Source organism: Lontra canadensis, unplaced genomic scaffold, assembly GCF_010015895.1.
Source record: "Lontra canadensis isolate GAN:19392208 unplaced genomic scaffold, GSC_riverotter_1.0 scaffold3, whole genome shotgun sequence".
NCBI lineage: Eukaryota > Metazoa > Chordata > Mammalia > Carnivora > Mustelidae > Lontra > Lontra canadensis.
The window spans coordinates 14,649,268-14,675,382 of NW_022630997.1; the positions used below are offsets into that span (position 1 = coordinate 14,649,268).

Here is a 26,115-nt window from a genome sequence, read left to right on the forward strand (position 1 = left end):
CTCCAGTTTGGGCCACGTGGAGGCCACCTGACAGCCTGTCTCCCCTGTTGCAGCTGAGGAGGTGCGGGCTTTGAAGGCTCGGGTGGCCGCACTGGAGCAGGGCCGGGGCGACGTCCTGCTCTACGACCAGAAGATGGATCGCGCCAGTAAGGACCGGCTGCTAGGCACCGCCCCCCACGTGGGAGCAGATGCCGGGGGCCTGGGGCTTGATCACCACAGTCAGGAGGTGCTCTGGCTGTTCGTGAGGGACAAGCTGAAGGCTGAGCAGGAAAGCGGTGAGCATCCTTGTTCCCCCTCATTTGCTCCTGCAGGGGGTGGGGTAGAGGCTGGGACCTGGGTGCTGGGCCCCAGGGGGAGGGGGACTGGCCTTGCCATCCCATCTGACTGCTGGGAACTCGGCCAGAGGCCCGGTGAGGAGAGCTGCCCCAGGTCACACAGCCGGCAGCCCTTAGAGTCTGGGTGCTAGTTCCTACCACAGTCCACCTCGTGTATGTCTGTGGGTCCGTGTGTGTGCATGTGTGTGACACACACAAGATGTGCCACTAACTCCAGGCGTACCTTCCCTTGTAGGAAATCTCCGAGGAAGCCCCGGCCCGAAAGGTACTAAGTAGACTGGGCCTTGACCCTGGTCTCTTTTCCTGCCCTTGGACGGGGTGGGGGGGGTGGTTTCTGGTTGGAAATTTTCCAGACTGAAGGATGAGTAGTGGAAAGATCTTGTGGTGTCTGTCAGGAGGACTGAGAACGGCTTCGGGTTCTCATCCCATCTCATACTTTTCATTATCTGTCTGATTTCAGGTGACATGGGAAGTCAAGGCCCTAAAGGTAAATCAAGTGCGGCGCTTTTGACCCGGAATATTAGTAAGGGCCGGTTTAAGGTAGTCAGCCAGGCTCTGGCTCCCGCACCCCATCTTCCTGGCCAGCTCTCCTCATGTCGGGACTGCAGACCCTTGGGCTTTCGGAGGTTTAGTGACAGAGCAGGGCTCTGTGTCTCTGGGGGCATCGCTGTTCCTCATCCCTCCTCAGGGTTCTCAGAACTCCCCACAAGGACTCTGAATGTATCAAGGGCCTGCATCTCCCTCAGCTCCAAAGGGCAGCTCAAGGGCCTGGAACTGTACATAATCCTTAGGGAGATTTCTAGAAATACAGATTCCTGGGCCCTGCCAGGAATCAGATCCTGTGGAACTGGATCTCTCCCTCCTCCCCGCAAGTTAATTCTGATGACCCAGGTCGGGGCAGCCTGCTCCCAGGGGTCTTCATGGGGGAGGCTGGAAGTGACTCCCAGCAATCAGAAAGGGGGGTCCTGTGGGGGAATCCAGCAGGAGCAACACTACCCACCTTCGGGGAAAGGGCAGTGTAGGAAGGAGGCGGGACATACTCCCAGGAAAGGGGGCCCCACCGTCTTAGTTGGGGAACAGTTGTGGGCTAACTTGTGTGACACACATTCATCTGCCATAGGAAATATATCTATTTCCTCAGAAAAGTGGTTGACAGTCAGTGGGACAGGCCCATGGGTGGAAGAGGTTTCCAAACCCAATGACTGCAGCAGCACCCCTTGATCTAGCAGAGTGGGGTTCGAAAGCTTCTGTGTGGAGGGGAGAGAAGTGCCAGAAGAGGCTGGGCCCCGCCCCCAGAACCTGGGATCCGGCGGGTGTGGGTGGCGCTGGGAGTCCAGGGTCTTGCTCTCCCAGGTGGTTCTGAGGCCAGGGGAGCATGGTCCATTCTGAGAACCACTGTTCAAGGTGACGGGGCGGCCCTCCGTCCCCAGCTTTACCTCCTCCTGGAGAGAGCCCAGTGCAGGAATGGGCATTCCTCCATCCAATGGCTTCCACTTCCCTTCCGGACCCCGCGCTCTCCACCCCTCACCTGGGTCACTGCGTGAGCTCCCTTCTGGAAGGCTCCAGCTTGCAGACCACACACTGCTCCTGAGCATGCTGGATGTGAGGACAGCTGGTCCTGGAGTCCCCGACTCTCTGGTTGCCATGAAATACAATATGTTACATTTGAGTTTCAGAGAAATCATTGTCACTATGTCGCAGATATCGCATTGAATATACTTAGGCTACAAACATACTTAGTGTTTATCTGTGTCCTGTATATTTACTAAATTTGGCAAACCAACTAGTCCTACCAGTGGCTCTTTGAGGTAGAGAGCACGGGTCCTCTGACTTCTCACTTTTCTCTCTGTCCCCACAGGCGACCGAGGGCTTCCTGGGACTCCAGGTGCGTAACCTCTGATGGCGTGGCAGGTGTCGTGAGCGGCTCAGCCCTGACTTCTGGTTCTAGGGGGAAAACAGGGCTGAGGTAGTCTTGTATTTCCACAGGCCTCCCTGGGCTCCTGGGCCACCCGGGTCCAGAAGGACCAAAGGGACAGAAAGGCAGTGTGGGTAAGAACCTCTGTCCACTCTTTCGTTTCCTTATTCATTTGTTGATTCAGTAGCTGTTTATTAAGTGTCTGCTGTGCCAGGCCATGTTTTAGGAGCTGCTCTTCTTTGGGTTGGGGAGAAAGCCTGCAGACCTGACAAATAAGTGAAGTACAGAGCAGGGTCGGGCATGGATCATGGATCGTGAAATGGGGAAGACAGAGCCAGACAGGGCCCTGGGAGCACCAAGAGGGTAAATTTAAATAAGGCTGTAGAGAAGGCCTCACTGAGAAGCTGGTGCCGTTTGAACAGACTTGAGCAGACTGGAAGGGGGTGAGGTAGCTGGGGTGAGGAGTTGGGGGAAACACTGCCCCGGGCCTTGGGGCAAGATTGTGCCATGGTCAAGGAGTGGGGAGGGGGAGGAGGGGGGCGTGGCTGGAGCCCACCGGAAGACTAACAGTCCGGTGGGGCCTGGGAGGGTGTGGTAACACTGAGCTTTTCCTCCCAGTGAGTTACGAAGCCATCTGCAGGTTTGGGGCAGAAGTAGCTTGTGATCCACTTGGATTTCTAAGGGTCACTCTAGCTTCTGGGTTGAGCCTGGGCTGCAGGGGTAAGGGGAGAAGCCGGGAGAGCATTGTGGAGGCTCCAGGCAGGTGTTCTGCCAGCGAGATGCTGCCGCTGGAGCTCTGAGCCATGGCACTGGACCCCAACTCTGAGATGGCTGGTCCTTTCTTTAGGAGAGCCAGGCATGGAGGGACCCATGGGCCAGAGAGGGCGAGAAGGCCCCATGGGACCTCGTGGTGAACCAGGGCCTCCTGGGTTTGGAGAGAAAGGTGACAGAGGTAAGAGGCTCTTCCTTCCTCCTTCCTTTCACTTGCTTTTGCTGAGCACCTGCCTCAAGCCAGGCTCTGTGCCAGGTCCTGCAAAAACTGCTCTCATGGGGGAGGTGGGCCGGGCTGTGCATTCGGGTTGGAGCTGAGAACCTGTAGGGCATAGAATCCACAAAGAACACAGTCACGGGGAGAAGCAGTCATGGCTGAGGTGAAGGGCTCTGGGCAGAGCAGGGCCTGGCTGAAGGCAGGCTAGGGTGTAAGTCCTTAAGGCTCTCGTGGCTAGAACTGGGCAGGGAAGGAGACCCAGGCCCAGCCCTGGGGGAGGTGGGGAAGATTTTACATTAGATTCCTAACCACGAGTCTGCTTTGGTCAGGGGAAACCAAGCACAGACACCAGAAATGCTCAAAATGCCAAAAGATCGTGAGCAAGAAGCTTTAGTTTTAGTTCGACTTTCCCTTAAAAATATTGTTCAACCAGGCAACAATTATCACATACCCGCTGGGTACCAGACCCCGTGCAATGTGAATAAAGGCCCTGGGGGCAGAAACTGAAGGTGTTTTGCAGATTCGTGGCCTCGAGGAAGTATCCGATGGATCAGAGGCCACTAGCAGCCTGGGAAGTGTCCCCCCACAAATGACACTGCCTGGCTGGGTGGGCAACCAAACTGAGGGGCCTCTCCTTTCTCCCCAGGGGCTGCTGGTGAACCTGGTGTTCAGGGCCCACCCGGAGTCCCAGGTTCTGTGGGTCCCAAAGGTAAGACAGGTGCCAGGATGGTGTCCAGATTTGCCATGTCCAGGACCAGGATAGATTACAGAGGTCCAGGCACTGGGATGCTGGCAGCCAGGACCTGTTGCCCCAGGCCTGCATAAGGACAGTGGGCCCAAAGAGTGTCCCCCTGAAAAACAGTCTCGGGGTCAGGACTAGGGCTGTATTTTTGGCTTCATGGAAATTTGGGATGTTTCCATCTCTCTCCAGTGGCCCCGTTATGTGGCCCCTAACTGGGTAGATGGGCCAAGAAGTCCACAGTCAGACAAGTTCCATACCTGACTGTGCCCAGACACACTTATTCAGAAGCAACGTGTGTGGACAACTCAGGGCGAACGGTGCCTTCTCAGTTTGATGCCCATGTGGCCAACTGTCCTCCCTACTGCTGCCCGGGCCCAGACGTTTTATTCTGACCGGTCCCACCAACTGCAGCTGCCTCCCGAAGGAGAACTTTGCACTTGCATCACCCTCAGACCCACTGACGCGGGGTCACCTGGGAGTGAGCACCACCCCCTGCACTCCCCGCAGGGAGGGTCGGACCTCCCTGGCCTGTGCCTTGCCCCTGATGGTGGCTGTCTTGTCCTTCTCAGGTTCCAGCGGTTCTCCTGGCCCACGGGGTGTCCCAGGTCAGTGTGCTGTTTATATAAACAGATGCTCTTTCTGGGGAAAGGAAAGGGATGCCTAAGGGAAAAGCCTTTTTTAAAGCAAAAGAGGTAGTTATAAAGTGAGCCTTCGGGAGACCCGTCTCTACGTGCGTCCCCTGAAGCCGAGGTCCAGCTCCCAGTGGTTCCAGTGAGATCCAGTCCGACCCGGCTCCAGCAGTGGGCAGGCCCCTCCTGTTGCTCCCAAGCAGAGTCCCTGCACCACCTCCTCCCTGGGGGCCTGCGCCTCTCTGTCGCCACGGGAATCTGCCGCAGCGCACACCATACCGCAGGCCATTGTCTCTGCCCAGGTCCCACTGTGTGTGTGTCCGCCCCACTCCCCACCCAGGGCCTGGTAACATGGGCTGGGAGCTGGCCGTGGATGAGGGAGCAGGGATGTGGGCAGGCATCTGCTGAGAAAGCCCCTAATGTTGCCCCAGGGTGCGTGTGCCCCTGTGTGTGCGCGTCCATGCCCATCTGTGCCCGTGTGCACACCCCTCAGCCCCAGAGCTGGGGCCGCTCATCTGCCTGTATGGTTTCCTTCGTTTGCAGGCCCAGTAGGTCCCCAAGGGCTCCGAGGGGAAGTTGGACTTCCTGGTATCAAAGGTAAGCTTGGAAGAGGGCCTGGAAGGGGAGGGGATGTTGCCCTGTAGATGCCACTCGATCAAGAAGGAGGTCAGGGGGGCCAGGAGGGTCTGGCAGCTGTGACCAGTGGCTGGTGCAGGCTGACAGGTACGTGAGCAGAGGGGAGGTCAGGATGGCGGGAGAGCCTGTCTGCACACACAGACCCTGCCCTCTCTTGGTCACCGCTCCTCCCCACCCCAGGGCTCTTTACACAGAGTTGTCTATTATCTTTTCAGGTGACAAAGGACCTCTGGGGTCACCAGGACCCAAAGGTACGTTGCTGCTGCTCAGACAGCCCTGTTGCCTGACTCCTAGGAGCCCAGAAGGGACCCCTGCCTCAGAGTCTGGGGGTGTGTGTGAGGGCCCATTCCAGCACAGCCTCTCACCGAGGGGCACTGAGGCAGGAAGAGGGGAAACAGCCGCCATGTCCCAGCGGTCGGGTAGTCCACAGCGGGCCGGGATACGGGGTTGAGGCATGTGCCCTGTAGTCTGGTTCTCCTCGTACCCGTCGCACCTACTTGAGTGCCAGTAGGGCTGGGGGCGGTCTGTGGGTGACCCTGGGGGGAGGGCAGGCTTGCTCCTTGGTTCACCAGTGCCCAGTCCTCACCATCATCCTCCTGACCGAGGCTCGTGGGCACAGAACTGCTCGACGCTGGGGTTCTGTCCCGCTGAGTGAGGGGGTTTTCCTGGCTCCCGACTAATGCTCCTGCCACCCTGCCCTGCCCTGTGTTTGTTTCAGGTGACCAGGGGGAGAAAGGACCCCGAGGCCTCACAGGTCAGTCTTGCACAGGCATCTGCTGTGATCCATTAAAGACTTTTAGCAAATCCATTGGGCCCTGGAGGCAGAAAGAACCACAGAAGCGTGAGACAGAATCTCTGTCTAAAAACCTCCAGAAAACCTGTAATCTAAGAAAACAAACCAAAAAACAAGAACACAAGATAAAATAGTGAAGGGAGTGGAAGCCAGCATCATAATGTATGCCTAGTCCAGATGGTAAACAATTGGAACAGAAAAGGGAGTTTCTGGTTGTCTTGGATGATTTGGGGGGGATCCCGTGGGGACAATGACACTCTTCCCAAAGTCGCAGAGGCTTGGGAGCCTCTCATCCACTTACCCTCCTGCCACCTTGAATGATGGAAAACGGAACCCGGAGCAACGGTGCTTTGGCTGCAGGGGCAGCCGTGTGGGGCCAGGGAGTAAGCTTCAGCCCCGGCATGGCTCTGAGCACATCCAAACCCGCCTGGGGACCCTGACCATTGCCGCTAAGCAGAGGCTGGGTCCCCAACCCCTGTCGGTCACCTCAAGCTCCCTGGCTGGGCAGGTGGCCGTCTTGGGGGAGGGCGGAGAGAGAGGAGCGTCCTGTAGGTGTCTAGCACGCGTCTCTTGGAGGCCTCCAGGCAGCTTGGCCTGTTTCCTTCGCAGGTGAGCCGGGCTTGAGAGGCCTGCCTGGTGCTGTGGGTGAGCCTGGAGCCAAAGGAGCAGTCGGTGAGTGTCTCAGAGGAACCGAGGCCATGGGTCTGCCCTGCCGGTCGGCATGGCCGCAGAGCTGAGCGCCTGCTTCTGGAGCTGCCTCTCCTGTTCCCCAGTCTGCCGGCCCCTGCCAGAGGGCCTGTGTGCAGGTCGCTGCTGGGCCCGGGCAGTCGTCTCTGGGTTTCTCACTGCTGGGGGGTGAGTGGCCCATGTATGCTGGTCCCTGCCTCTAAGCCTCTCTGGCCACTGGGGAGGACAGATGAGTTTCGAGGTCCTCTGGGACCCACAGCGTTGCAGGCCCCAGTCCTCCAGAGCGGGCGTCCCGGCCAGATCCGGGGCTTAAGCATCTCCCGACGCTTAGCAAAGTGCTTGTCAACCAGGACGCGGAAGCTGGCCACCGACCCTCCGAGGGGCATTTAGCACCAAGTCCCAAAAGGGTCTGAGCTCCACCAATGGGGCTGTGGTGTGTTCACTTTCTTGTTCGTTTAAAAGCGAGAAAGCTCTGGACGCCCACAGGCTGCCATGTGGGGCAGGTCAGATGCTTTATCTCCCACGAGGGAAGACAAAGCTCGTACAAGGTGACAGGTGCCCTGAGGTACAGAGTGCTAGGAGAGCACAGCAGAAATTCTCCTTCCAGCCAGAGGGGTGAGGAGGGGCATTTCATGTGGCCTTAGAAAGTAAGGAAGATTGCGTTGTGGTCAGCGTGGAAAATCCATGGAGAGGCAACATGAGTGAGGAAAGACAAAGGTGAGGGAAGAGGGGAGAAGGGGAGGGCACCCCTTCAGACAGAGGTTAGCGTAATGCCCAGAGGAGAGGAGGGCTTGGAGGAGCTTGATTCCCAGGACCTTGAGTAAACTAGGCAGACATGCGCTGAGCATCTGGTGTGAGCGGAGTCTCACAGTAGGCCCTGGGGATGCAACAGGGAGTTGCTGACCTGTGAGTTCCCTGCAGGAAAATACACAAATTCCTGGGAAGAGGCCAGGGAGAAAGTGGCAGCCAGAGGGGGGTCCCAAAGATGAGGCTTCTTCCATGATTGGCAGCTGTGGGAGGGGCCACACCAGTTCCCACCTGGGAGACAACCTGCTGAGAGGCTGCAAGGCATTTGAGGGAGGGAGGCCCCAAGTCACTCCCTGGGGTAACTGATGAGCTGTGGTTCTGCTTTCCTAGGACCCGCTGGCCCCGATGGACACCAAGGTCCAAGAGGTGGGTCACTGTCCTGCTTTCCTCACACTCCCTGCCAGGCCTGCCCTGCCCACGTCCCAGCAGGCTGTGCCCAGTCCCCTGAATCATCATGACAGCAGGGCACGCATCATGTGGACCCTGCAAGGCCTAAGTCTTACTCCCCTTCTCCTTTCCACCTGCCAGCAAGTTCCTCAGTAAAACCCCAAGAAACCAGCAGCTCAGATATGCTGGCTGCTTCAGCTTTCCTAAAAGGAAAACCTTTCTATGTTGCTCATGCTCTCTGCAGGTGAACAAGGTCTGATGGGGATGCCTGGAACCCGAGGACCACAAGGGCCTTCTGGAGACCCAGGAAAGCCAGGTAACAGAGTGGGAAGAGGGAGCCACAGCCTGTGTGTGTGCGTGTGTGCGTGCGCGCGCACGCATGTCTATGTGCATATGCGCCAGTGCGTGTGCTTTATCCCATTTTCCTCCAGCATCTCAGCTGTCACAGCAGCTGGCCTGTGCTGTGTACAGTGGCTGCAGGTTCTGACGCCTTTGAGTCACCAACTCTGGTGATCTGGACAACAGAGATGGACAATTGACAGATTAACAGAAAATGAGTTCTAGACAGGAGCAAGGAATGTCTTAAAAACTGCAGAGTTTAAGGCCATTTCCATCCATACTCTGCTACTCTGAGCACCCCTGTCCTTCTCCCCTCTGGTCATCCCTGGGCCCTCACCAAATACCCCCAGTCTGAGAAGAGGGGCCATCGTTAGGGTTTCTGCTCAAGGCCCAGTAGGAGCAAGAGCCACTGGTCACAGGAGGTCAGACCAAAGCAAGCCAAGAGAGCTGCAAAGGCAGGGCAGCATTCAATCAAGGGGCCTACTCCGGGCCGGGGGGCCGCCTGGCTCCTTCAGTGGGCACTCAGATAGGGAGCACCAAGGGAGGGAATCTTGGGGGGCCAGCATGAGTGTATCAGCTTGCTGGGTTCTTGGCTCTCAGATGCTGAAGTGTGTGACCCCAAACAGGCTAAGATCCATAGCCTGATGGAGCAATGGTCCTGTCACTGCAAAGTCCAAACAACACTTTGTCCAGTGCTGGGAGGACCTTGGAGTCTGTCCTCCCTCGGCTGAGGTTGTGGCTCCTCAGCCCCTCATCCATATCTCTCTCTCTCTCTCTCTCTCTCCCTCTCCCTCTCCCTCCTCCTCCTCCATAGGTCTCACTGGACCCCAAGGACCTCAGGGTGAGTCACGGGCCCCTCCCACCTCCAGATGACACCTGCCCAGCCTCCTGCTTCCAGCTTTTGGCAAATGCCTCACCAGTCACCTTGGGGTTTCCTCTCCTCCCTGTGGTCCCCCGATCCCACAGATTGGTTCAGGTCCTTTCACTGTGAGTCTTAAACACCTGAGGAAGGATAAATACACACAAAACAATGTAGAAAGCCCTTGTGGAAAAGTGAAGTTAAACCATGGGCCGGTTGGGTCTGCCTGGTGCGGGCTGCAGGAGCCCCGAGGAAGCCCCAGGCACAGGAGTTGCACTGGCCCCATGGAGGCCCCCCTCTCTCGCTGGCAGGGTAGGAAAGGGGGTTCCCTGCATGCACAGGCCCAGTGTCCCTGGGACAACTTCAGTGACACTGTTGCACTGGCATTTGGATTTGAGAAGTTGTCACCAAGCCCAGCCCCAGCTCCTAAAGGAAATTAGGTAAAGATGGGAAGTAAAATCAAGCGGCAGGTCCCCCCCGCACAAGCGGAGTGCACGGGCCTCCTTCACATGCTTCCTGGTAGAGCTCAACAGACAAAAGCAAGGCAGAAAGAAGCAGCCCAGCCCTTACTCCCCTCCATGGCTGGGAAATGTGGGGACCATGGCTGCCTTGCAGGCTATAGTGGGGCTCATAATCCAGACTGACTGGAATCCCCCAAAGCTGCATCCGCGGGCCTCTGCCTCCCTCAAGCCCAGTGGCCGCCCCATTTCCCAGAGAGGGAGAAGGGCTCAGAGCAGGAGTCCCTGAGGGGCCACCAGACTAAAGCAGAAGGCAAAGGCAGGTGTCTCTGTTGGGGTCTCCATGGGGCCATGGCGCAGCCCCATGGCCATTACCGCCACGGGGGTCTGGAATTGCAGGTCCTCAAGCATTCCCACTGACTTGTTTTCCTCTCGTCAGGACTTCCTGGTACCCCTGGCCGACCAGGAGCTAAAGGTAAGTGGTTTTCCAGTTCAGAAACTCATTCTTTTTACTAGTCATTTTTGCAGGAAGGGAGAGATGGGCAGGAGGGATCCCCTCTCTGGCCAGAATCTGGATCAACAGTGGCATCTAGTGGTTTTAGCAGAAGGCAGTGCAACTGGGGAGCCAGGGACTCCTTCATTCAGATCCACTGAGTCCTAAATCCTCGAGCTCCCCGCACCCACACCTCCTACCTCCTACCTCCTGCCTCCATCCTGCACCCTGTCTGATACCAGGCATCTCCAGGCTGTTGTTGGAGCAGGAGCTGGAAGGGTGCTGCCTCTCAGAGCCTTTGCATCTCCTGGCTTGCCTCTAAAACATCTCTGTTCATATTCTGTCTCCCTGGCTTAGGGCTGGTCCCCCACAGCGTGACCCTTCCCTGGGACAGGGACCTTCTTTGTCCTTTTCATTCACTCAGGCCTCCATGTATCTGTGCACCCCACAACCTTTTCTAGCAGGGGAGAAGCACCTCGATGCCCCTCAGAGGGCAAGGGCTAAGTTCCAAGAGGGGGAAGTCCTCTGCAGGGGTCTGACCAGAGCCAGCGTGGTAACCCCACATGCAGGGGACACTCTAGTCCTGCTCCACTCCTCTGCCATTGTCCAGTTCTGCAACCCCTAGATACCAACCCTAGGCCAGTCAAGGATAAAGTCTTTCTTTATCAGTCTCTCTCCTGTCCCAAATCCTGACATTCCGTGGAGCTGTTCTGACATGAGCAGTCACTATCATCTTGGGGAGACCCTAGGAATGAAATTACTACTTTCCAGAAACTATTGCCAATGACTAGTTGGGCCAGGAAGTTCATTTGGGACAAATTAATGTAATTCCAAAATGATAACAGCTGGGTTCCTGCATCCCAGGCAGACTAACCTCTGGGGCTATAGATCTACTCACGGATTGGGGATCCCTGAGGATACCAGACACCCTCTCCTTCTCGGGGGCCTCTGACTTCCTGTCCAAGAGGGATTTCAGATTCTCCTCTTGACCTTGCCCCCAGGGAATGGCAGATAGGAAGCACAGAACCACACTCTACTTCCTCCAAGGGGCATCCTCCTTTCCATCACGGTGCGGGTGATGGGCTTGCCCACAGATCATGGAAATGACAGAAGAGGCCCCCGAGGAGCTCCCAGGGGAAGGGTTTTTCTGTCCTCCACTCTGTTCACTCAGTTCCCTGGAGTCCATCCATTTCCAGTCTCGAGAGGTGCCTCATGGAGGCAGTGTCCAGTGGTCCATAAGTTGGGAAAGTGGGAACCCGAACCCCCTTGTTGGAAGTCCTCTACCCACATTTGCGTTTTTGACCCTCTCAGCTACAGGCAGGAAAGAGCTCTCTCAACCCCCGTGTAACTCAAACTCCCCTAGACTTACCAGCCACTGTCTACTCTGCGCAGCCCGTGACTGTTGTCCCAGGAATTAGCATCCTGAGGGGCACTGCACGGACCAGGCTGTCCCTCCCAGGCTCTCGGCCTCTGTCCTTTGGCCTCTTGGGACTCTTCCAGCTGAGGCAGCTCCCAGGGAGAGCCTGAGAGGCCCGGCCTGGGAGTGGGGATGCCTCCTCATCAGCCTCCCTCCGGCCTGGTGGAAGGGGAGACTCTCCTACCTCGGAGGAAGCCCCTCCGCGGAGACTCAGCTGCTCCCAAGAGCTGATATGGGCCCGGAAGCCTGATGTGGCCTCAGGGTTTCTGGCCCTGAGATTTGGGCTTAATGCATTCTGCGAGCGCCCCTGTGAGTCATTAAAATGCCTTTAGCCTAAGGGTGGGAGGCGCAGAAGTGGCTCTCACACTTGATCAGAAGCCTTGGAAATGATTTACGGAGCCACTAACTGATCCTGGGAATAACTGTTCACCTTTTCCTTCCCTCCCAGGTGAACCTGGAGCTCCAGGGAGGATCGTGACCTCAGGTGGGCAGGCCCGGGAGGGTGGTCCTCCACATGTCCTGGGCATCTGCCCTGGCTCTGACTTGGCACCCGCAGGCAGCGCCAGGCGGGGCTTCTGGCAGCTGGGGGGAGGGCTCTTGGGTCGAGGTCACGGGGGCGGGTGGGGGCAGGAGGCCCCAGCCTGATCTGCCCACAGGCTGGCTGGGGCCAAGCACCTCTGAGCAAGAAGATTGAGGGTCCCTGTTCATGTGCTTTCGGTTTTCAGAGGGGTCATCGACAATCACCGTCCCAGGCCCGCCCGGGCCTCCTGGAGCCATGGGACCACCAGGACCTCCAGGTGCCCCAGGTCAGTCGTTTTCTTGCTTTACTCTGAGGTTGCATTGAAGGATAGCAGCTCAAATCCTGAACCCTAAGAAGAGTAGGAAGCCCCCTCTGGCCCAGCCTAGTGAGTGCCCATCACACCCTAGCAGGTACCCCCACGCACCCGCAGGCCTTGCTTCACCAGGCCCCCACACACCCGTGGCGGTTTGGGCAGGGCCAGGACTCCCTCGGCTGGGAAGCAGCAGAGGCGCAACTTGGCCCGCGTCCTTCCGCCTCTGGAGCTTGTGTGGGACTTCGATTTGTTGCCTTTTGGAAAACAATTGGATAAAATGCATTAAGGGCAACAAAAATGCTAGGAATCTGGAGAAACCCTCTCCACATTGTCCAGCCATAGTACGGTCACTGCGCAACAACAAAGCCTTCGAGCCGTTATTGAGAAGCGCGTGTCCTCTGAGGCTGCACCTGTGTTTTTACAAGATGAGAAAAGATGCTGTAAGAAAAAAAAATGCTTACAAGTTAAGGGACTATAGATGATACTTTTTTCTATTTTTCCAAAATACCTGTGATTGAGTTATCTATTTTTTATAAAGCGTTTTTTTGTGTGTTTGTTTTTAATTAAATAATCTCTACACCCAATGTGGGGCTGGAACTCATGACCCTGAGATCAAGAGTCACATGCTTTCCCGACTGAGCCAGCCAGGCGCCCCTAGCTATTTATTTATTTATTTTTTTTAGATTTTATTTATTTATCTGACAGACATTACAAGCAGGCAGGTGGGGGGGAAGCAAGCTCCCTGCTGAGCAGAGAGCCCGATGGGGGGCTCAATCCCAGGACCCTGAGATCATAACCTGAGCCGAAGGCAGAGGCTTAACCCACTGAGCCATCCAGGCGTTCCCCCCCCACCCGCTATTTTTTAATTTAAAAAATGTTACATGTAAGTGATGTAGATGATTTAATAGAACGTATAGATCAGCCTTCTGATACGCTCCCTCCCGTGAGAGGAGGATACTGAGAGCGCTGCAAAGTCCCTAACCACGGTGGGGTGGGGGAGGGTGGGCAGAGAGGGCAGTCCTGCCTGTCGCAGAGCCCTGGGTTCAGGAAAGGAACTCTCACAGGATGGACCACAGAGCTGGTCTCAAATTGCTTATTGCTCTCAAGGAAGCAAGCTCACCTTTTTGGGCCACTGTACTGTGCTGGGGAGGAAGCTACGTGTCTCCCCAGGAACTTGCCCTTTCTTCAGTTCTTTCTAGAACTGTAACCCTAGAGGTGTGGTAAAGCCTTTTCTTCCCGACTTCATCTCTAGGTCCTGTGGGCCCAGCTGGTCTCCCTGGACAGCAAGGTATGTCAGTCCCACAAGAACATAGGACTGTGGGCTCAGTGGGGAAGGCTTCCTTCCCAGGCTGGACTTGGGACCCCATCTTTAAGTGAGGTGACAGACCTGCATTTGGGGAAGGGAGGTGAGGGGGTGACCTGGTGCTTCCCTAAGGGCCTCGCTGGGCCTCAACTGCAAGGGGAAACCCTGCTCTTCTTCCTGTGTTTCTGAGAAGGTAGGGGTCTTCCAGACAGGGAACCAAGGCTCTGTGGCCCCCAGTCAGGGTCAAGCTTGGTTATTTCATAGATGTCACGCCTCTTGTGACCAGACCCGATCACTGTGCCACTGTTAAGTGATTTATCCAAACACCAAAAAACGGATTTAGGAAAAGGTGGTCCAGTTGCTCCGCGGCTGTTGAGGCTGCAAACAGGAATGTTCCCAGTGGGCTCTCCGGCCCCGGCCCTCTGGACAGAAAGCAGGGTGGGGTCACTGCAGAGGGTGCTCACGTGACCCTGTATCCTTCACACAGGCCCACGCGGGGAGCGAGGACTTACTGGCGAATCTTTCGTGGGCAGCAGCAGCTCCATTGCTGAGGTCCTCTCCACCCGTGAGTGCCCCCGTATTCTCTGGTGATGAGGTGATGCCGGGACGGGAGCGGGATGGGTGGTGGTGCACTGGGGGCCCAGAGCAGCTGGACCAGTGCGTCATCCTGGGTCCCAGTTGGGACTGGGAATGACAAGTGGCTCTGAAAGGCGATGCTGGCCTCAAAGCAACAGCGGGGCTTTTGTCAGCTCTAGAGGGTGAGTCACTGGGATGGGGCAGCTGTCAGAGGTTCTTGGGATTCTAGGGGAACTGGGGTCACATAGGACTTCTGAAGTGAGCTGGGTGCTAGGAGAATGGCTGGCAGGAGTCTGCATCCCCACTCAGCAGGGACCAGGCTCCATGGGTTCTTGGCCATAGGCCTGGCCTGGGAGGGTGAATTCTTGGTTCTTCTGTTCCCAGAGTCCTTTAAAGAGTCCCTGCAAACATGCACTGGGCCTCCCACTTAGACAGCTGAATAGCAAAGACCATAGCCAAGCCTGGCCCAACAGTCACCGTGTGCTAGACTTGTATCGCGGGACCTCCCCGGGTCTGCACGGGGCTCCTGTGACATAGGTCTTATGCCTCTGGTTTAGAGAAGAGCAAATAGGGCAAAAGAGACTGAGAACTCACCCAAAGCCACCAGCTGGAAGGAGCAGAGCAGGAGCTTGAACTTGGACTGATCCCAAAGCCTCGTACTTAGCTCTCAGGGAGTCTGCCTGTGGCCTTGGCCTGCCTCGCTTGTGAGCGAGGAGCACTTCTAGCAGAGGGGGTCCCAGAGGGCCCTGCGCCATGACTCAGAGCCGGCCTCTGGGGTGTGAGTAGGGCGCGGGGCCCTGGCACTGAATCCTAATGAGGGGTGAGGCCGGCAGAGAACAGCCTTATGAAAGTTTCTGCTCATTTCTGTTTTTGTTCCCTCCACAGAAGGTCTTGATTTACGAGGTCCCCCAGGCCCACCTGGACCACCTGGGCCTCCAGGTGAGCATCTCAGGGGTCATTGGAAGGTGGGGAATTGTGGGGGACATGGCACTCAGGAAGCTAAGATCCTGCTCATAGCATAGGTCAGCTCCCTGAATTCAGCATGGCCTCTTGCTTGTTCTCTTCTGCAGGACCTTCCATTCCAGGCCCACCAGGACCCCGAGGCCCAGCAGGTGAGAGCTAAGCTCCTTGGTGAGAGATGTAAGACCATGGCGCTCAGAGCCCAGGCCTGGCTCTCAGGAAAGAGCTTCCCTGCCACTTTTCCCGGGCAGAGGGATCTTGGTCCATGACTGGGCTTGACAAAGTCTTGGTGGTTCTTTTATCTAGGAGAAGGCCTGCCAGGCCCACCAGGCCCACCAGGATCTCTCCTGACCAATTCAGGTAATGTTACAGAGTCAAGCGTCAAGCCCACCCTCCCCCCCCCCCCATTTTCCACCTCAGCCCTGGCTCCAGGAGTGCTGCGGTCCCAGGCATGTGGTCTTCCTGACCTGCTCACCACGCTTCCTCCTTCGGACCTTCTACCACAGGGTGTTTGCATAAACTCCATAGAGCAGAAGTTCTGCTGGTAGAACAGGAACCCATACCAGCCCAGCCACCCTGAGCGCGCCCACTAACCTATTCGAGGGGAGGGAGCCAGTTCTGCGTTTGGGGAGCTTCTGGGCTGACTGGTTTGTGACTGGGCACCTGGTTTCCGTCCTTGGGAAGACTTGGTCTGATAAGTAGACAGGACACACACGTGAAAGGAGATAAATGTTGACAGTATGACACGGAAACATATGGAAATAACTTCTGAGCAAACGTTAGCCCAGAATTTGTCCCTTGTGGAAAATCCACTCCACCATCTTTCTGTCCAACCATCCTTGTTAGTTTTTTCTCTCATTTACATTTCTACCCAACCTTTGGTTCTCTGTCTGTTTATTTATCCATGCCTCTGACAAGCGCGGAGGGAGCAGCTACAGTGTGCCAGGCTCCGTGTTGGGTGCTGTGGTCACACAAGTACCACCATGCCCGCACTCCAAACTCCTTCTCCTCCACAGAGACCTTCTTCTCAGGGCCCCCTGGCCCCCCGGGACCCCCTGGGCCCAAGGGAGACCAAGGTGAGTCCTGTCTCAGGGCACAGAAGGCTGTGTGCCCCTGCTTACTCAAGGGGGCCAGGAGAGGCAGGACGACCTGGGACATGTGTGTGTCCTCCTGCATCCCCTCAGGGGCTCGGCCAGCGGGAGCGTGGGGTGAGGGTCACAGTGGGTAGAAGCTCCACACGGAAGCCCCGCCTCGGCGGGGGCTGGCCTGCTGGGAGCAGAGGCACGAGGAGCCCCACGCCCCGTGTCTGCTGCAGCACAGAGCCCCAGCCCTGCCCCTACAGGCCCCCTGAAGCCACAGCACCTAGTAGGTATGCATCTCACTCCTGTCTCTCTCCTTCCCTCAGGCCCCCCAGGCCCCCGAGGACACCAAGGTACAGTAGAGCTGGCATCAGACCAAATGTGGGGTGGGGTGGGGAGGGTTGGGATGGCAAAAGCTGATCCCCGGAGAGCCTTGAGCTTCCTGTGAATGCGTTTTGTCCAAATGCGGGTGGACGTGGGGCGTCTGAATGGTTAGGGAGGCGTGCGCACGGTGCGTGTGCCCGGGGCCGCTCTAGGTTGGGGGGCCTTGGGAGGGAGGGTGGGGTGGGGGCTGGGCCTGGGGAGGAGGGAGAGGAGCGCCGCTGCCTGACCCCTCTCCGGTGTGTCCCTCAGGCGAGCAAGGCCTCCCCGGGTTCTCCACCTCCGGTGAGTGCTAAGCCCCCGCCCCCACTGCTGGCTCTGACCGGAGCCCCTCAGCCCTGGCTGACCGCTCTGTGTGTTGTTGGCTTCCAGGTTCCAGTTCCCTTGGACTCAACCTGCAGGGACCACCCGGCCCCCGGGGACCCAAGGGGGACAAAGGTCAGTGAGGGGAACAGCCAAGAAGACAGTCCTCAGCGCAAGAATGCCACCCAAAGTCCTAACAGAAGGGAGCGCTCATGCTAAAGGCGTGGGAGGAAGGCGAGGCTGGAGGGGGAGGGGGAGGGGGACGTGAGGACCACCTCTGCCTGAACGGAGCCTGTGGTGGCACTGCAGAAACGCAGAGACGCGGGACAGCTGTGGAGTCACATGGGGATAAACGAGGTTGGGCTTAACCAGGGCAGGGTTCCTGGAGGAGGGGATGCCAACCGCGCCTCTCGTTTTGGATTCCAGGTGATCCTGGGGTCCCAGGGGCTCCTGGCATTCCTGGTGGTCTCTCTCAAGGTAAGAACCAAAGGTGACCAGAGTTCTTTTCCCCTAATTAAAGCAAGGACACGGATTCACTCATCAGGCCCCTCCCGACCCAGCCACGATTCAGTGTTGATCTAGGCCTCGGTGCTGCCTTTACGGTGGTTCTAAGTTGGTGGGGGTGGGAGGGGAGGACCCTGCCCAGCAAGGTGGCTAACGACGGGCAATGATGGACAGAACGGACACTGGAGCCAGGGGTGCGCAGAGGTGAGGGAGCCTCTGGGGTAGTGAGCAGGTTGCTGAAGGGAGGGTCTGGCCTGGGCAAGCTCAACTCTGAGCCCCTTTCAGACACGGCTGCTCCAGGCACTCCCTTCCTCTCTTTTTGGAGGGACCCTCCTCTTTGCCACCATCCTCTTTCTCCTGCTAAGAGAGATCCTCTGTCCTTGGGCTGTGGAAGCAGTGTCTGGGGCCTTCTCTGACCCTCTGGTGGGCTTTTCTTAGTAGGCTCAGAAGGCTTTCCTTCCTGCAGGGGGATCGTCGTCAAGCACGATGTTCGTGCCAGGCCCCCCAGGCCCCCCAGGCCCCCCAGGGCCTCCAGGCTCCATCAGCAGCTCTGGCCGGGAGATCCAGCAGTACATCTCTGAGTACATGCAGAGTGAGTACCGGGATCTGAGTGTGTGTGTGTGTGTGCACGCGTGTGTGTGTGTGCGCATGCGTCTGCTCTGGCTGGGGCATCTCTGGTGCTTTCTGGAGCCCGGCTATTTCAGGAAGCCTCCAGTCTCCTCCTCCTTATGTAAGTAAACATGGCAGGTCCCACTGCCTGTACCAGTGCAGGGCGGTGGGGGAGGGGAGTGGGTGGGAGCTGGAGGTGGCAAGCAGAGCCAGAGAGGTGTGCTTGCGTGTGCATGAGTGCATGCGTGTGGCAGAGGACAGCAGTGTGTAGGCCAAGCCTAGGTCAGAAATCCACGTGCAGCCAGGACCGCTTGTCCATGCGCTCCCCTAACACCCACCTTCTCACCGCTCCCCACACAGGCTGGTCCGGTCCTCACCCACACACACACACGCTTGTCCACATGTGCACACAGCCACACGCACACTTTCACACAAATGTACACCCCCAGCCTCATCCCTGTACTCCTCATGTATGTGAGGCTGAGAAGCCCAAGAATGTGGGCCCAGAGCTTTGTCAGAGCTTCATCGTCCTCCGTCTTCAAGTAGCACCCGACCCAGCGCAGGGCTTGGCCTGTTTCTCTATCTGTAACCAGGAGTCTAGGCTTCCTGCTGGCCCCGTCTTGGGCCATGTATGTGGTGAGGAGGTGGGAGGGCATCCCTCCAAGTGCTTCAGGTCATCTCTGTGGGGAAGACACGCTCTCTTGGGGCCAGGCTTGACTTTGCTTTCTTTGTTGGCAGGTGACAGCATTCGGGCCTATCTCTCTGGAGTTCAGGGTCCCCCTGGACCACCCGGTCCCCCAGGGCCTGTCACCACCATTGCGGGGGAGACTTTCGACTACTCAGAGCTGGCAAGCCGTGTCGGGAGCTACTTGCAGAGTGAGCCTCGCCCCACCCCTGTAATGACCCCTCCTGCCCTTGGTCACCTTGTTCCAGAGCACCCGCATTTACTTTGCCCTTCTGGATGTGGAGTTCAGTTCTGAATTCTTGGCTCTCGGGCCACTGGGATTGAGCTTCGAGAAGGGGTTGCTCAGGTTAAGAAGAGGCCACACTGCAGAGCCACGCGGAATGAGCCTTTTTGTGATGAACAGACGCGTCCTAAGGGTGTGAAAAGGGAACAAGATTGGCGGGATCCGGCAGGAGTTGGGCTAGAGCGTACTCTGGAAGACAAACTTCATTTCTTACCCAACAAAACAAATACAAAACCAAAACCATCTTTGGTTTTTTTTGCACGCATCCCCACTAGCCCCTCCCGCCCCCGTTGATTCATTTCCGCAAACGGACCGGCGGCTGGCCGTCCTGGCGGGGCTGCAGCGGGGAGACGGGGTGCGTCAGTCCTGCTGAGCGGGAAACACAGTCTCCTTCCCCACAGCCTCGGGGTACAGCATCAGCTCCTCCACCTCTATCTCTTCTGAGGACATCGTGGCTGTGCTGAAACGTGAGTGCCCGCAGCGCGGGCTTGTGGGCGGGGGCTCTGGAGGCACAGCTGGTCCAGGTCTGAGCTGAGCCTGGGGAGGGCTGCAGAGGGAAGAGGTGCCCCTCCTCGGTCCTGGCCCCTTGAGTCCAGGAGATGTCGCCATCCCCAGTGCTAGGTAACCAGCAGGTGCCTTATTGGGTACCTGGAAGCTCCCCTCTGCGGACTGAGACCCCAGAACTCCGGGGCCAGCCTGTGGGGGCGGACCTAGCCATGGCCGCGTGGTGGTGCGGGAGCCCTGTGGCCCGGGGGGGCCCACGCCAGTGCAGCCTCTCCTTGCAGGGGATGACGTGAGGCAGTATCTGCGTCAGTATCTGGTTGGAGATTGGTCCCTCCAGTCTTTGGACTACGCCGAGCTGAGCAGCCGCGTTCTCAGCTACATGTCCAGTGAGTGTCCGCCCTCCAGGCCTGCCCACTGCAGGCAGACGGTCAGCAGGGCCCTGGCAGGGCTGCGCGGGGCGGGGAGGGCACTGAACTTGTCTGCACTGGCCCCTGATGTTCCCCTGCCAGGTGGCACCAAGCCCAGAGGAACTGGGCCGTGTTCAGAGCCACTCCCACCTGTGGCCCCAGAGCAGGTCGCCCGCCGAGCCTGGCCAGGGAAGCCAGGAGTGAGTGGCGGGGCCACTGTCCTGTACGGAGTTCACACACAACTCGCATACACCCACGCAGTGTGAATCTGTCACAACTTGGGGTCTTGTTCCTCAGGCTCTGGAATCAGCATTGGGCTTCCTGGCCCCCCCGGGACCCCCTGGCTTGCCAGGAACATCCTATGAAGAGCTCCTCTCCTTGCTTCAAGGTAAGGCTGGTCAGGAGCCATCTGTCCACGTGGCTTGGGGATGGAAGGCAGAGGCCCTTGGCCCAGACCCCCCACGGACTCTGTCCTCTTCTTTGGTGTCTCAGGGTCTGAATACAGAGGCATCATTGGGCCCCCTGGCCCCCCTGGGCCCCCAGGGATCCCAGGCAACGTGTGGTCCAGCATCAGCGTGGAGGACCTCTCTTCTTACCTGCACAGTAAGGCTCAGGGAGGAGGGCAGCCATAGAGAGTTAAACTGTTGGACCAGTCACCCAGTCCTCTTGAAGCACATACAGGGCTAGGTCCTGGAGAGCAACACCCTTGCTTCTGAGGTGTTTTCAGCTATGACAAGGGGACTGGTTGGGAGAGACCATACTCCCAGGTGCAGCCCTTAGAGAAATCATGAACGGTGTGTGTCGTGAACAGAAGTGTGATCGTGTGGCCAGAGAACAGAGGAGGGGGATGGGATTTGGGGTGAGTGAGGCTCCAAACTGGGAGTGGAAAGGCAGGTCTGAGCAGTGGCTCCAGGGTAATGCCAGGAGCCGGGCCCCCAGTATTCCCTCCTCCCCTTCTTCCTAAGAGATGCTGCACCTCTGAGCACAGGCTGGGAACTCAGCCTCCCCACTGGGCCATCCCTGACCTTTCTCTGGCCTCCCATTCAGCTGCTGGTGTGTCCTCCATCCCTGGCCCTCCAGGCCCTCCTGGTCCTCCGGGTCCTCGAGGGCCTCCAGGGGTCTCGGGAGCTCTGGCAACCTACGCGGCTGAAAACAGCGACAGCTTCCGGAGTGAACTGATCAGCTACCTCACGAGTAGGTGCCCCCTTCCCAGACCTTGCTCCTCCCTGGGAGAGGGCAGCTGGTGCTTGAACAAACCTGGGGGGCCAAATGCGGGGAGAGCCCACATTCTTCCTCGCCAGCACTCCTACTCCAGTGCAAGTGCAAGATTCGCATCCTGCTTTGAGGTCGTGAGATCTTGGGAGAGGCCTCTTAAGTCCCTTCCTCTCCATCCCTAGGCCTAAGCCCCAACTAACACGGCCTCCTTCCTGCAGGCCCGGATGTGCGGAGCTTCATCGTGGGCCCACCGGGCCCTCCAGGACCCCAGGGGCCGCCTGGGGACAGCCGTCTCGTGTCCATGGACGGCTCCTACAGCCGGGGCAGCAGGTCCTCCTCTCACAGCGCGTCGGTCGGTCGGGGCTCCTACAGCTCCTCCATGGGCATAGGAGGATCCAGTGGAGGCTCCCTTGGTGAAGGGGGGGCCTTTGGCCTGGACGTGGGCCTGGACCGAGGCTATGGGGGAGCAGCAGAAGGTGGCATGTACGGCGGTGAAGGTGGACCGTTCGGAGCTGGCTTTGCCGGAGGTCTGGACTACAACGAGCTGGCTGTCCGGGTATCTGAGAGCTTGCAACGTAAGTCCTGACCCGTAGGCCTCGGTGTTGTGGGGAGGGTGGAGGCGGGGAGTCCATGAGCAGCTCAAATTATAGGCTCCAGAAACTCACCCTCTCGTTTTTGGAATGCCTAGGCTGTGGCGACAGCACTGCTCGAATCAGAGGGGCAGGGACTGAATGAGGGCAGGAGGCCCAGACCCAATTCACAGGCAGCCTGGTTCAGGAGCCCCGTCAGGACAGGGCCTGTGCTATGGAGAACAGGGCATGTTGGGGTCTTTGGACTTGCTTCCCCAGCTAACTAGTGGTGGCTCTGAAAAGTCTGTATGACAAGGATGGTTTCTGGTGGGGCTGAGGGAAGGTTGTTCGGTTAAGAAGTCCTCTCTCCCTGTACCTTCTCAGCACAGCTTTGCTATCAGCAAGCCTCTGATTAAAGGCTGTGGCCGCAGAGTCCCGGGCCAGTCCGCAGTGTGGGGGGCGGGGGAGGCCGACAAAAGAGGCCAGCAGGGCTTTTCTCCTTTGCTGCCACCTCGTCTCGTGGGACGCTGGCAATCTGAGGGTTCTCTTTTGTGAGGAGGGGGCCGAGGGGCTCTGCTGCCTGTGCCCACACTCTGGCGCTTCACAGGTCAGGGCCTGCTGCAGGGGATGGCCTACACTGTCCAGGGCCCGCCGGGCCAGCCAGGGCCCCAGGGCCCCCCCGGCATCAGCAAGGTCTTCTCTGCCTACAGCAATGTGACCGAGGACCTCATGGACTTTTTCCGAAGTAAGGGCAGCTCCGGGCGCTTTCCTGACACTCACTTTGCTGCACGGTCTCACATGGGAGAAACCAGTCTCCTGAAAAACCTTGGGCTATTAACACCCGATAGGCTGAAAATCTGATAAACTCTGATTTACTTTGTTTTCTTTGGGTCCCAACTACCACTCCCTTCCTGTGCTTCTCTGAACAAATCCCTTTACCTCTCAAGCTCTAGAGTGACCGCTTGTCTGAGGCCAGTCTTCTCCCCCTGCAGCTTATGGAGCCATTCCAGGCCCCCCTGGGCAGAAAGGAGAGGTGGGCACCCAAGGACCCAAAGGTAAGTGGTGGCAGGGAAACAGCCACCAGGATCCCCCTCTTGCTGGGAAGCCACCTCCTTGCCAGTGCTGTCTAGGAACCTATGTGTGTGGCCTCTCCAGGCCCCAAGCCCTCCCTTGACTAAGCACAGCCCTCTCTGTACTCCCAGGTGAGAGGGGCCCCGCAGGACCACCAGGTCGGCCTGGGCCACCAGGGCCTCGAGGGCACAAGGGAGAAAAAGGAGACAAAGGTAAGCCTTGCCTGAGTTTCTGCAGTGCTGGGAGGCTGCTGCTCAGAGCAGGCGGCGGTCTGTTCCAGAGCAAGTCTGAAAAGTTAAGGCAAATGCCAATTACTAAAGGCAGATGCTGCCATCAGCACCATTTGCATAACAATGAAATGAACAGCCAGGGAGAAAGGAAAGAGACTGCCGATTCAGGCAGAAAGGAGCAGGAAAAGAGAACAGCTTAACCACTTGGTGATGAAATAGGGTAAACAATTTAAATACACCAAGTCTTACAAAAGAGTTCATCTTTCAAGCCTGTTTTGCAGTTGTCACAGTTGCTATGTAATTGCCCAAGCTGAAGGCCCATAGGCCACAAGATATTTAACTTCCTCCTCCTCTTCTAACTTCCAGGTGACCAAGTCTATGTGGGGCGGAGGAAGAGAAGCGTCGCCATCAAGCCATGAGCTTGGAAGAGCAGCCGCTGGCTCCATTTCCTGCAGTGGCTTATGGCGTTCGGGTCAGCATCTGTCGGAGAGCGGAAGCTGGAGGCTCCCTTCCTACTACAACAGCACAGCCAGACAGTTAAATAGAATACCAGTTTTAGTCTGGAACATTCTCTGTATAGACATATCATCCAGTGGAAACCTGAACCGTTCCACAGCATGCCGCTACAGCAGCCGCAGCTGCAGAGCTCAAGCCTGGCTGCTCTGCTCGGGTGACTTGAGCGCTGGGCTGCTTTAGCTTTTAGTTCTAGCTGCAGCCCAGGGAAGCCCAGCACCTAGAAGTAGGCTTAGGAGTCCTTGAGCTTTGCCTAAGAATGAGCCAGAGAAGGGAAGACAGGGATGCGGTGTGTTCTGGTTATCACTGCGAGGCTGTGCGGTCTGCTCCTTCCTCCCCGTTTGTTCTGCATTCTCTAGTCATAGAAAGGAGTTGGCTAAGAAACAATTCTTACAACTGAAAAAATTAAGAAATTCACTTCCCCTGAAGTGGTGACAGGGTTTCTAATAGTCATTTCTCACCACATATCCTATTCCCACTTGCTTAGAAAGTCTGATTGTAGGTATGGTCTGTTTCTACAGGGGCATGCTAGCATTTAGAGAGGTGTTCTATTGAACTAGATAGACCACAGCAAGGGGGGAGGGGGGAAAGGCAGTGAAGAAGGAAAGAAAATAGAAAACGATGTTGGGAAATGGCACAGGGGACTGGGCAGAGTTGGTTTTTAAGCACTTTTCAGTATCTAAAACATGTTTGTGGTCTATTAGATGAAAAGTCATTTCAATTGCAAAAAAATTTCCTATTAAATGTTTCTTAATATTATGTTTAGTGTGATCCATCTAACCAAAGTGAGAGGAAGAAATAGAATGAAAAAGAGAAGGGGAGGGAGACAAAATAGGAAAGAGAAATGGGGGATGCAGGTGGAGACAGAAATAGAGGCAGGACAGAAGGAAAGAAAGACAAGGAGGAGACAGAAGGGAATGAAAAAAGGAATAAAATGGAAAAAAAGGAAAGAGGTAAAAGAGAAAAGGAAAATGAGGAAGAGAGAGGCAAAGGTGGGAAAGGGAGAGGGAGACAAGGAAAGAATAAAAAATGAAGACAAGGAGTAAGAATGAAAAAGAGGGAAAGAAAACCGAAGGGCAAGAAAGGGACAGATTAAGGGGAAAAAAAAAGTTTGTGGTCAGCCATATACTACTATGAACTCTTCATACTACCATAGAAGAAAACAAAACTCTTTGTGTTCGGAACACAGATTTTGGCATTTGTTTAGTCACCAAGATTTTAAAGGGAGACCTTGATCAACTACTAACTCACTCTGGACGATTACAAAGCATCTGAAGGTTCTTCCTGAACATACACTATTTGAAATAAACACATATCCAACAGATGGGCCACAAGATTATCTGCAATTATGGAGTGATTTACCCTGGAACAAAAGACTTTTGATTGTAGGGTGCACATAACAATGTATGTTTGACCAACGACCAAAACTCCCTAAAAGAAAAATGCACAAATATCAAAAGCCCCATAGAAATCCACAGTAAAATCACTCAACCTCAGAGAAGGCTACACTGGGCCAACTTGTGAAATGTGAACAGCGGTAACTCTCCACTTCTGGATCATTAAAAAATGGGACTAAAATGAATCGGCTTCTCTGGGTCTACCTTCTACACGTCTGGATAGTTTACTTTCCATGTGGTCTCTTCCAAGTACCTCACATATTATCCTGGGGAAAAAACATACCATTTAGTTGTGCATTGAAAACTGCTAGCAGCAACACCTGGTGAGGCACCAAACATTCTGTGTGGTCCGCTGGCCAGCTTGACCACAACCTGACCACTACCTGCTACGAATCAGCATGGGAATTCTACAAAATAAGTTCGTAAGACCTTCAGAATTTCAAACTTTTCACCATGTGAAGTTCTTGGGTATAAATGAATGACTGCATCACACCTTTTTTAACTGTTTAAAGGCTGAATCAAGTTATTTTTGTAATAGTAGCTTTGGGGGATCAAGTATTAGATCCCCATTAATTGGTTCTTACCTTTATATTAATCATACGTGAGCACAGTGGTCCTTAGTTACGTCGTTTACCTTTCCAAGTTATCCAGAATCTTCAGGGTCCTATGTGCGACTGAAAAAGGGTAAAAGTCAAATTTGCTACCTTCTCTGGACAGAATCAGAAGATGGGCAGACATGAGATATGTTCTCAGCTGGATGGCGATGGATCTGAGCCTCTTGTTTCACTTAAAAAACACAACAAGAAGTCAAGAATGAGCTTGATAGTGTGTGATGCTCCTGGGTTAGAAATGGACACATCATGCCTCCCTCCAGCCAAGCTGAACACTTGCCAGATGATGGCACCTGGATCTTGTATGAATCTTGCTTTGAATCTTGCATGAACATATCAATGAGGAAAAGAGGTTATTTTTAGAAGTGAGGTCATACAGTTAAGTGAAATATTTGGTGAGAAAAATAATCCATCCCAAGGGAAGAAAAATTTACATATATATACATACAAAAGTATGTATAAACAGAACTATTTTAAGCACCACCCAAAGGAGAGGTTTATATGCTGAAAGACACCCCCCTCTGAGTTACCAGTAAAAACTAAATTGTTGTGTGTGGTGATGAGTCAGGTAGGAACACAGGTAAGTCTAGAAGGGTC

At 56.1% G+C, this 26,115-nt stretch overlaps 1 protein-coding gene and 1 long non-coding RNA gene across 2 annotated transcripts in view; one reads left to right on the forward strand and one right to left on the reverse strand.

Annotated features, from left to right (window-relative positions):
* COL17A1 (collagen type XVII alpha 1 chain) overlaps positions 1 to 24,330 on the forward strand; it is a 51,322-nt gene extending 26,992 nt beyond the window's left edge. The window contains 41 exon segments of the mRNA XM_032880744.1: positions 54 to 275; positions 571 to 600; positions 796 to 822; positions 2,194 to 2,220; positions 2,322 to 2,384; positions 3,098 to 3,202; positions 3,885 to 3,947; positions 4,550 to 4,585; positions 5,153 to 5,206; positions 5,461 to 5,496; positions 5,964 to 5,999; positions 6,648 to 6,710; positions 7,863 to 7,898; positions 8,164 to 8,235; positions 9,073 to 9,099; positions 10,015 to 10,050; positions 11,934 to 11,969; positions 12,211 to 12,291; positions 13,571 to 13,606; positions 14,109 to 14,186; positions 15,083 to 15,136; positions 15,268 to 15,309; positions 15,464 to 15,517; positions 16,174 to 16,233; positions 16,563 to 16,589; positions 16,870 to 16,902; positions 16,990 to 17,055; positions 17,347 to 17,397; positions 17,891 to 18,016; positions 18,772 to 18,909; positions 19,403 to 19,468; positions 19,787 to 19,891; positions 20,210 to 20,238; positions 20,240 to 20,300; positions 20,405 to 20,515; positions 20,960 to 21,106; positions 21,346 to 21,702; positions 22,304 to 22,441; positions 22,689 to 22,751; positions 22,899 to 22,979; positions 23,364 to 24,330. Of these exon segments, the coding sequence (XP_032736635.1) occupies positions 54 to 275; positions 571 to 600; positions 796 to 822; positions 2,194 to 2,220; positions 2,322 to 2,384; positions 3,098 to 3,202; positions 3,885 to 3,947; positions 4,550 to 4,585; positions 5,153 to 5,206; positions 5,461 to 5,496; positions 5,964 to 5,999; positions 6,648 to 6,710; positions 7,863 to 7,898; positions 8,164 to 8,235; positions 9,073 to 9,099; positions 10,015 to 10,050; positions 11,934 to 11,969; positions 12,211 to 12,291; positions 13,571 to 13,606; positions 14,109 to 14,186; positions 15,083 to 15,136; positions 15,268 to 15,309; positions 15,464 to 15,517; positions 16,174 to 16,233; positions 16,563 to 16,589; positions 16,870 to 16,902; positions 16,990 to 17,055; positions 17,347 to 17,397; positions 17,891 to 18,016; positions 18,772 to 18,909; positions 19,403 to 19,468; positions 19,787 to 19,891; positions 20,210 to 20,238; positions 20,240 to 20,300; positions 20,405 to 20,515; positions 20,960 to 21,106; positions 21,346 to 21,702; positions 22,304 to 22,441; positions 22,689 to 22,751; positions 22,899 to 22,979; positions 23,364 to 23,416 (3,026 nt within the window). The 3' untranslated portion in view covers positions 23,417 to 24,330.
* Positions 15,605 to 20,536, reverse strand: LOC116881157. Its single transcript, XR_004385358.1, has 3 exons — positions 20,509 to 20,536; positions 18,982 to 19,128; positions 15,605 to 15,848 (listed from the first exon to the last, which is right to left on the reverse strand). It is a non-coding gene; the product is annotated as an uncharacterized LOC116881157 (long non-coding RNA).
* Positions 24,331 to 26,115: the final 1,785 nt, after the last annotated feature.